This window comes from Hydractinia symbiolongicarpus, chromosome 11, assembly GCF_029227915.1.
Source record: "Hydractinia symbiolongicarpus strain clone_291-10 chromosome 11, HSymV2.1, whole genome shotgun sequence".
NCBI lineage: Eukaryota > Metazoa > Cnidaria > Hydrozoa > Anthoathecata > Hydractiniidae > Hydractinia > Hydractinia symbiolongicarpus.
In genome coordinates, this window is record NC_079885.1 from 23,268,148 (window position 1) to 23,279,672 (window position 11,525).

An 11,525-nucleotide genomic window follows, 5' to 3' on the forward strand; every position below is an offset into this window, starting at 1 on the left:
GAAGAGCAGATCCTTTCTCAGTATCGCAGAATGTTTCATAGCGTGTCAGTTGAATATGCCACACAAACAGTAAATTTGTTTCTGCGTGTACTATCTTAGCCCAATCAAAGCACAGACGACGTGTCAAAAAATTGTTTTGATTGTAAACAAGAAGTCCATAATTCACCTGGGCACGTAAATAAAGTTTTTTCCCTGTCTTGGTATCATCAGTTTTATTGAAATAGGCAAGCGGGAAGACATTGTTTACGTGAGAGAGTGTTAAATATGATTTACTTTTACAATGTGTTGTGTGCATTCATTCTTTTGCACATTCAGCAAAATGTAAGTAATTTTCTCATTTTGTGTGACGTTTTTATTGCTAGTTTCAGCAATCACGGTATGCCTGTGTGTAACATTAAAAGCATAAGACACAAAAGTTTAAGAAATTGCTCCTTTGGCTGATAATAATGTTAAGGCAATAACACCAACCACGTACCCAGAACTGTTTTCTTCTCAAGAATGCTGAGTTTCTTGGTAGTTATAGAAAGGTACTGGTGTCGAGCTTGCAATAACACGAAAGAATAGCCATTAACAAACTTTTACCGAAAATAAAGAAACTTGGGGTCAGAAAAAGTTGTACGGGAGAATTAAAGATAATATACATTTTAACTTATTCTATAACTTTAAGCATTCTTTTTATAACAGTTCTTTGGAACTTCAAGAATTTTCCACGAAGGTAAAACAACGCTTAAAAAAGCTGCCATGCTCAATTACGTCACTGATTCCACAGTCAACCTGATACATCTAAACTGTTTAGCAATTTCATTATAAGAGACATGAAAATTCAGCATCGACCACAGATGCGGTGACTTAACTGAAATTATCTTAAAGAGAAACATTTATGAATATATTTACTTTTTTTAATTAAAGGTTTTAAAGTGATAGCTTTTACAAACACGTTTAAGCGTGTTAAATATTTTAAAACAAAAACATGTAGTACGACATACAAGACTGCACAAGTTTCTTACCTTTTTTTTTAAAGAAATTTGCCAGACAAAACTTGCGTCGTAACTTTTTAGTCTGCAACTTACAACATATGTATTCATTTTATTCAATATATTTTATTATTATTATTATTATTATTATTATTATTATTATTATTATTATTATTATTATTATTATTATTATTATTATTATTATTATTATTATTATTATTATTATTATTATTATTATTATTATTATTATTATTATTATTATTATTATTATTATTATTATTATTATTATTATTATTATTATTATTATTATTATTATTATTATTATTATTATTATTATTATTATTATTATTATTATTATTATTATTATTATTATTATTATTATTATTATTATTATTATTATTATTATTATTATTATTATTATTATTATTATTATTATTATTATTATTATTATTATTATTATTATTATTATTATTATTATTATTATTATTATTATTATTATTATTATTATTATTATTATTATTATTATTATTATTATTATTATTATTATTATTATTATTATTATTATTATTATTATTATTATTATTATTATTATTATTATTATTATTATTATTATTATTATTATTATTATTATTATTATTATTATTATTATTATTATTATTATTATTATTATTATTATTATTATTATTATTATTATTATTATTATTATTATTATTATTATTATTATTATTATTATTATTATTATTATTATTATTATTATTATTATTATTATTATTATTATTATTATTATTATTATTATTATTATTATTATTATTATTATTATTATTATTATTATTATTATTATTATTATTATTATTATTATTATTATTATTATTATTATTGTTTTTCATTTATCTTTATTTTTCTAAACAATAGGCCTATTTTTAAACTAAAATATCAGCAAACAAACCAGATTCTTATAAAAGCGCGATACATTATAACGAAAATAAACAAAGGGGCGACGGTGGTTATCCAGACGAGTGTAAGGGTTGCTAAAAAATGCAAAATGAGGAAAGTGGTTGGGTAGAAAAACTTTAAATAAAGTGAGAAAAGTGTACACCTACATGCTTTTTCTTTTATAAGAACATGCTTTATAAGAATACCAGGCTGGAATTTTTGGTTAAACACAATTGGTCTGCTGTTTAAACAACAGAAAAATAAGAATAATGAGCAGCCTGGTTAGAATATTGATATTCTTATAAAAAAAGCATGTAATAGATTTCAAATGAATTATATAGGGCGAGTTGATTTACTGCGTCTATGCCTTACGTTAGCTGGTATAAAGAAGGGAAGCTGGCGAATTTAAGACTTTAATGTACCCGTTCAATGACCTGGACGATGTGTTCAGTATTTTGAAGAAAAAAATAACACTTTGCGCTCGAGAAGTGTTAATCCACATGCGAAAGAATTGTCTGTTGTCAAACACCGCGATCATTAATCAACGCGAACATAAATCCATGTTGTTGAGGTATATTTTTTTACAATGAGGCAAAAATACATTTTGCAAAACCAAAGTAATGCTAATGTATACTGTAATCCATTCACGGAAACTTTTGCACTACAAGCAGTAATGTGTAATAAATTGATACGTTTTAAAGTAAGTTAAACTAGTGAAAAACTAGTGGAAAAACTAGTGAACTTATGAACTAAGTAAAGAAACCTCCCAAGCTCAGTGCCTCCAAAAAGTTTGACTCTTTTCCTGACAGCTTCTTTTGCAGAGCAACAAATGAAGAGGAAGTGAGAGACGTTATATCATCCCTAGATTCCAAAAAAAACTGAAGATATATTCCAATTCCCCATAAAAAGTGTCAAAGATGTCAGCAATCAAATATCATTATCGCTAGCTCACGTAATAAATGAGTCCTTTTCATCTGGTATATTTCCACAAAAACTGAAGACGGCCAAGATAATACCCCTATGCAAAGGAGGTGACCCATGTGAGACTAAAAATTATCGTCCTATTTCAATTCTCCCAATATTTGATAAAATAAGTAAGAGGTTGATGCACCAACGACTTCATTTTTACAGAAATACAATATTCTCAATCCAACTCAGTATGGTTTCCAAAAACATCGGTCAGCCACACATGCTATTATTGAATTGTTAAAACAAATTTCCGATGCACATTCCCAAATTGAATTGTTTTGTTGCATATTTCTAGATTATGCCAAGGTATTTGATACAATCAATCACACCATACTTTTAAAAAAACAGGAACACTATGGAACACGGGGAGTATTAAATAAATGGTTTAGGTCATACTTATCCAACAGACAACAATGTGTTTCAATTTTGCATTGCTTATCACCACAAGCAATAATTTTGCACACAGGAATTTTATTGCATTTTAAAAATGCTGAAATGGGCGAATACGCAAACGGACAGTACTTAGAATGCTTTATAATCGCCTATATTTAATGAAAAAAATATTGCATGGGTTTTGTTTCGGTTATAAATGAAAGGAAATTCCCTGAATCCCCCACCCACCCCCTCCTTCATCTTTATCAGAAAGCGTATTTTTTATCTTTTCCTTTGAAGTTTACTGTTTTGTGATAAAAAATCTCATACTACGAAGATCGAAATTATTTTGCTAAAATAAATGCAACAGTGTAGTAAAAAAATACTGTTCTGTATTGATTAACGCACCAGCCCAAAAGAGAAAAGTCCGTAAAAGATGATGGTTAGCAACTTCAATTAAATATTAAATATTAACGTTTTATTTCTGTCACGATAGCGCACTTGGTTAGCGCGATGCACTTAGATGCAATGTTCTGCTGCGGTGCTGGTTCGAATCTCACTAGGAGACTTTTTTCTAAAATAAAACTTTGCGCATGAAAGCTCGCTGTTGACGTTGCAATTGACCATTTGGGACATAGTTAGTTACGAGTTGGAAACCAATACTATCCTGGCAGGCGAGATAGTAATTATCTATGTGTTATACATCCTTTCGATCACAATTTTCAATTTTTGATTGGTTCTTTGGTTACAATTCTTTAAATTCATATTTCTTTTCATAAATAATGTGCAGGAACTAAAAGAAATTGAAGCAAGATTTATCAAGCTATGCTCTTTATAATTTGTTCAAAAGTCAAAAGGTTTGCGCATTCTATATTTGTGGTATTTTACGATCTTTTCCTAAAAAGATGAGCGTTACTAACCTTTATAAATCCTAAAAACAATTAGTTGAATGTTTACCTTTGAACTTCTTCTTAATAAAATTCATGACTCAGAAATCACTATGGCTTTAGGAATAAATTGTTATATTCTTTTCATTACAGGGTTGTCACGCGAAGGGACACATCTATTTTCGGTTAGACAAATTTGAAAACCCGTATGGATGGGATAATAGTAAAAGATTCTGCGATCTTTGGTTTATTGACAGGTGTGACACAGTAATCAAAGGGTGTTTGTCCTTCGTCAAAGAACAGCCAAGATCATTACAAAATTGCGAAGTTAAAAGCTTCCAAACGAACGAGTACATAAATAGAAATTCATTTGCTATTGGAAAAAACTTGGCGAATGGTCAATCAAATCCAATCGTTGTAGATATTGATGACAAATTTAAGGTATATCTTATCTCTTAAGTTTTAATATCAAACATTATTTCCAAGTAAATAAAAGACGAAATGGTATCCATAATTTTGATATAAGTTATTATATTTATTATATATATATTTTTATACGTCTTATACTGTAGTCACTGTATATGGTTGTAAATTGTGTATATAATTTCTTTCACTTTGACCTTTGGGGTGGTCTTTTTATTACGCACCATTCTTAAGGATTTGCGAGGATTCAGAGTAATATTATAACGAGGCCTTGCTTGAACTATTTCTTAGCCGATTTAATTACCTGAACTAAATTTCAAGAGATTTTGTCAGGTTTTTAGAATTTCGTACATCTAGAAATTTTTACACGTTTTATCGAATTTAAATAGAATAACGAGGAAGTTCCTGAAATAGCTTTTGGCTCCAAACTGCTGTCAAGAACCAGTATCATAAAGTACCAGTTTGCTCTGTATATAAATACAAGTTTCCAGATCATTAAGAAAGACCAAATTATGTTAACAATGCTAGAACGTGTGAAGTTTCAATTAAATAATTGAGTTGGTGATAAGAAGGTTAAAAAAAATTCGTAGCTTCTTCACGAAGCGTAGGGTATTGCATTTTTGGGACATGGGTAATTTTTTTGGAATTTCGTAAAGACGTTAATGTAAAAGTACTGAATGACGTTGTATTGGTTACGTACATACTTCTTTAATTTATGTTGGTTGCCAATGTGTTGATATATATGTGCTAGGAATAAATGCAGACCAGATTGGAAGGAATGACCGATTCACCAAAATGATAACGTTTAAATGTCGCATTATATAGATGCACCAAGTTTATTCACACGAACATAAAAAATATTACTTGAAAAGTGGGTTTTTTATGTATTTATAGTTAAAATTAAAAACTTGGCCTATTCTGTATATTTGATGTCATTTCTGATCCCTACGACATCATAACATTCATTTTTTGCTTAGAATGGCTTCGTCCTAGGACATAATATAACTGTGCCAAGTTATAGCACTTGATTATAAGGAGTTTAAAGCCCGCGAGCAATAAAGTTTAGAAAGGTCCAATACCAAAACAAAACATCTAAACAGTGAAGTAAAAGTCAAGCAGTGTTTAAAAGTAGTAGAGATGAAACTAACAAAGTTCGTGAAACGCCACTCGAACACAGAAGTGACAAATTTGCCACTCTCTCGAGGCCAAAAATGTAGGGCTCTCCTCCTTTATTGCAAATAAATTTCATTCATAAAGTTCAAGAGTTAAACAATAGAGAGAGAAAATCTACATAACGTTGGTAGTGTTTTTTTTAAAAAAAAAAACAGTGAAGAAAATTGGTCAATGTGGGAACACACAATGAACCCATGGTGACACCATCAGTTTGTCTACAATATTCATTGTCAAATAAAACTTAGTTCTTGAATAATATAGATATTAACATGTCATGAATAAGAGAGTTTATTCTAGACTACCTTGCGACAACTACAGCTTTTATGACGGCAATGTTCGAATCATCTTTGGCTATTTATTAGTTTGGGAGATAATTAGAGGATCGAAATCAACCAATCAGATCACAGCAATTAAAGTAATTAATTTCTTTACGGACGTAGATGGAGGAAATGGATTAATTAAAATCTTTCCTTTTTTTCTAAAAGTTCGCTTTATGTTACGTTCCTTTTCCTAAAAGTTCGCTGTAGCAGTCGAAACGTAGTCTAGAATAGACTGGGTTGTTCATTACATGATCTATATTATTCAATGATATTATTCAATTCAAAGTTTAGTTACTTGGTTACTTTGGGGCACGTGTATGCAAAGCACGAAAATAATCGTTATGCGTATCATTAACATCTTGGACAAATGGTATATTAATGAAGCCTACATTGAGGCATTCAAACCAGGTTACGGTCTCAAGGTGAGAGACATTTGCGCGCGAAACTTGGTCAATTAAAAACTTTCGCGGTTTACGATTTTAACACCAACAAAAATCGGAGTGTGATGTGATATTGTTCGGCAATATTTCCATGAAGTTCATCACGCGTTGAATTTAAAAAAGAAGAATTTGATAATTAAAAATAAGGAGCGTAATTATAATTTTTTTCTTTCATTTATTACTCTAAAATAATCAAAACTCATCGAGGTCCTTACAAGAATCGATGGGAAAGAGGTGTCCACAGCTTTTGATCCCCTTAATTTTTTTTTTCCTTCAAGATATATGAGCTTATTAGGGCAACTTTACTGGAGTGGAAAAATAAAATATTTATGGTCTTTTATTCAATCATTCAGTTGCAGAGGTAAACAGATTAAAAAAGAAAAAAGGAAAGCGGCAAAACAGTTTTAACAGAGACATATAGGCCATATTTTAAAGGGATCCTAGTACTAAGAAAAACATTAAACATCAAAAACATCAAAAAGGAATACGGAATAAAATTCCATGTCAGTAATTTTTTTCTGTAAACAGAAACTGTAAAAGCTGTCTTTACCCAACAACCAAAAACATATTCACTGTTTTCGGCTCCGTCCTGTTTTCAAATGTTAGAGTGAAATTTATCGCTAGAGTCCAGTCGTCGGATTCGTTGGGATGTAATAAGACACTGGCGACCAAGTTAGCATTCAGACTCTATCGCTATTTTTGGTAATTACTTCTGTGTTTTCGCGCTTTTTTACCCGCTTGCATCTTTTCTCAGTTTAGTTTGTTTTTTGTGCCTGAATCGGCATGGACACTCTCCCACACATGTCAGTTGAATTGTTGTCAAAAGGTACAAAAAGCACTGCAACAAAGCACTGCAACAAAGTACTTCTTTGTAATCATTTCTTTGAAATTGCTTTTTGGAAACGCAACGATTATTTCCGGGAAAGAGTTAATGAAGCCATCCGCATTACAAAAATATTTACAGCTTGATTAGTTATTTTTCAAAATAAAATCTTTGTTTGGAAAAGTTGTCTTATTTATTATGTGTCTTACCATATTCAAACTATCATGTGACATCGGATGTTCAAAGAGATCAGGAACTAATTTCAGAGCGTTAGTCAAAGGAAGCTGAATAGCCATATTATGTATACTCATGTGTTTAAACAAGAGGAAGAAAATTTGTTTTTCTTCCGGGATAAACTTTCGCGTTTTATAAAAAAATTAGAAATCTCGCGGGAACAAAAACTCGAGGACGACTAACTTTTTGGCGTGTTTTACAGAAGGAATTTTTGCCGAGATCAAGGTTTAATGTCTGTAAAAAAAGATTAGTTCGAGTTTGTAAAAACTGCTTTTATAAAACCTAAATGAAACGTAAAAATCTAAAACAAAAACAAAGTTTCGTTATATGCGCTCATGATGTTTGTGTATATGGTAGCGTGTACATACTATTAACCATCGTTTTTCGTTTCAGGGATATATTGGCTTATTCATTGTTGCTTATGACAAGGATCATCCTTACGCTGATAAAATGATCGACAAATTTAGCAACAGACAAAGCGTACAACCAGCATTTAACTCGTCAGTAACACAATACTTTACTTACTCCCAATCAGCTGTTGTATCGACAATATCCTACTCCGTAAAGGCTTACTGTCTATTGAATTATTACGGACCTTTGTGTCAAATATTTTGCCAGACTACAGCAAACACACACTTTAAATGTGCAGAGAATGGCAGCAAAATCTGCTTCAGCAATTGGTATGGAAAAACGTGTGACACATATTGCCAACAAAATGTTAACACAAAGTACACATGCAACAAAACAACTGGAGAAAAAGAATGTTTTGCTGATTATTATGGAGTGAACTGCACCAAGTATTGTAGTACTTACAATGGAACAGCAAAATATATTTGCAACAAAATAACTGGAGAAAAAGAATGTTTTGCAGATTATTATGGAGTGAACTGCACCAAATATTGTAGTACTTATAACGGAACAGCTAAATATATTTGCAACATAATAACTGGAGAAAAAGAATGTTTTGTTGATTATTATGGAGTCAACTGCAGCAAATATTGTAGTACTTACAATGGAATCGCTAAATATATTTGCAACAAAGTAACTGGTGAAAAAGAATGTTTTGTTGATTATTATGGAGTAAACTGCACCAAATATTGTAGTACCTACAATGGAATCACTAAATATATTTGCAACAAAGTAACTGGTGAAAAGGAGTGTTTTGCAGATTATTATGGAGTGAACTGCACCAGATATTGTAGTACTTATAATGGAACAGCTAAATATATTTGCAACAAAATAACTGGAGAAAAAGAATGTTTTGGAGATTATTATGGAGTGAACTGCACCAAATATTGTAGTACTTATAACGGAACAGCTAAATATATTTGCAACAAAATAACCGGAGAAAAAGAATGTTTTGCAGATTATTATGGAGTGAACTGCACCAAATATTGTAGTACGTATAATGGAACAGCTAAATATATTTGCAACAAAGTAACTGGTGAAAAAGAATGTTTTGTAGATTATTACGGCGTGAACTGCACCAAATATTGTAGTACTTACAATGGAACAGCTAAATATATTTGCAACAAAATAACTGGAGAAAAAGAATGTTTTGGAGATTATTATGGAGTGAACTGCACCAAATATTGTAGTACTTACAATGGAACAGCTAAATATATTTGCAATAAAATAACTGGTGAAAAAGAATGCTTTGCAGATTATTACGGAGTGAACTGCACCAAATATTGTAGTACCTACAATGGAATCGCTAAATATATTTGCAACAAAGGAACTGGTGAAAAAGAATGTTTTGTAGATTATTACGGCGTGAACTGCACCAAATATTGTAGTACTTACAATATAACAGCTAAATATATTTGCAACAAAATAACTGGAGAAAAAGAATGTTTTGGAGATTATTATGGAGTGAACTGCACCAAATATTGTAGTACTTATAACGGAACAGCTAAATATATTTGCAACATAATAACTGGAGAAAAAGAATGTTTTGTTGATTATTATGGAGTCAACTGCAGCAAATATTGTAGTACTTACAATGGAATCGCTAAATATATTTGCAACAAAGTAACTGGTGAAAAAGAATGTTTTGTTGATTATTATGGAGTAAACTGCACCAAATATTGTAGTACCTACAATGGAATCGCTAAATATATTTGCAACAAAGTAACTGGTGAAAAGGAGTGTTTTGCAGATTATTATGGAGTGAACTGCACCAGATATTGTAGTACTTATAATGGAACAGCTAAATATATTTGCAACAAAATAACTGGAGAAAAAGAATGTTTTGGAGATTATTATGGAGTGAACTGCACCAAATATTGTAGTACTTATAACGGAACAGCTAAATATATTTGCAACAAAATAACCGGAGAAAAAGAATGTTTTGCAGATTATTATGGAGTGAACTGCACCAAATATTGTAGTACGTATAATGGAACAGCTAAATATATTTGCAACAAAGTAACTGGTGAAAAAGAATGTTTTGCTGATTATTACGGAGTGAACTGCACCAAATATTGTAGTACTTACAATGGAACAGCTAAATATATTTGCAACAAAATAACTGGAGAAAAAGAATGTTTTGGAGATTATTATGGAGTGAACTGCACCAAATATTGTAGTACTTACAATGGAACAGCTAAATATATTTGCAATAAAATAACTGGTGAAAAAGAATGTTTTGCAGATTATTACGGAGTGAACTGCACCAAATATTGTAGTACCTACAATGGAATCGCTAAATATATTTGCAACAAAGGAACTGGTGAAAAAGAATGTTTTGTAGATTATTACGGCGTGAACTGCACCAAATATTGTAGTACTTACAATGGAACAGCTAAATATATTTGCAACAAAATAACTGGAGAAAAAGAATGTTTTGGAGATTATTATGGAGTGAACTGTACCAAATATTGTAGTACTTACAATGGAACAGCTAAATATATTTGCAATAAAATAACTGGAGAAAAAGAATGTTTTGCCGATTTTTATGGAATGAACTGCACGAGATATTGTAGCTTGTATAACGAGACTGTCAATTATATTTGTAATGAAATCACTGGAGAGAAGGAATGCTTTGACGGTTATTATGGAGTGAACTGCACCAAATATTGTAGTACGTATAATGGAACAGCGAAGTATATTTGCAACAAAATAACGGGGAAAAAGCAGTGTATTTCCGGTTGGTCAGGACCGGATTGTGCGACTAGGATCTCCGGTACAACCTCTTTGGTTCCAACAAAGAGAAGTTCTTCAACCAAGCCTTTAGTAATACATGGGAAAGAAAAAACGGTTGGAAATTGGTTAGCAAATACAACGGAAGGCAAAGTTACAATATCTATTATCATTGTTGTAATTTTTGTGTTTGCTTTTTTGCTAGCTATACTAAAAGTGCGTCGATCCAGGTAACCATGTTTCTTTCTAATGTTGAAGATTTACTTCGCTTAACAATGTTTGTGTCTTGGTATTTTTCGCGCTAGATTGTTAAGTATTAAGTTGATTGGCTATCGCAAACATTCTTCCAACTCTGATTGGCATGTTATATATATGGTGTGATCGTCTTTATTTACGGCGAAGAATAAAACTGCAAGGAGTGTTTACCTAACCTTTTGATATAACTTGCGATACTGCATTCATTTTTAATTCTTTCTATTTATTTTATGAACTTCATTTATAGGAAGAACAAAGAGTTTCAAATGGATTATACTGTTTATAATGAGCAAAATGTTGAGGAAACAGCAGAAAACGAAATTCCCACGCAAAGCATCGAAATGACTGAAGCGGGAAGTAAGTGTGGTTATGAACAAACATTTATATTTTTTAAAATATCTTATATACGCATGATGCGTAAATCCTTTAAAAACGTTCGTTCGTTCGTTCGTTCGTTCGTTCGTTCGTTCGTTCGTTCGTTCGTTCGTTCGTTCGTTCGTTCGTTCGTTCGTTCGTTCGTTCGTTCGTTCGTTCGTTCGTTCGTTCGTTCGTTCGTTCGTTCGTTCGTTCGTTCGTTCGTT

The 11,525-nt window shown here is 31.0% G+C and overlaps 1 protein-coding gene across 1 annotated transcript; it reads left to right on the top strand.

Annotated features, from left to right (window-relative positions):
• The first annotated feature begins 7,634 nt into the window (after positions 1-7,634).
• Positions 7,635-11,272, top strand: LOC130613558 (multiple epidermal growth factor-like domains protein 10). Its single transcript, XM_057434885.1, has one exon. The coding sequence runs from the start codon at positions 7,999-8,001 to the stop codon at positions 10,921-10,923; it is 2,925 nt and encodes a 974-aa protein (XP_057290868.1). The 5' UTR covers positions 7,635-7,998; the 3' UTR covers positions 10,924-11,272.
• The last annotated feature ends 253 nt before the right edge of the window (positions 11,273-11,525 follow it).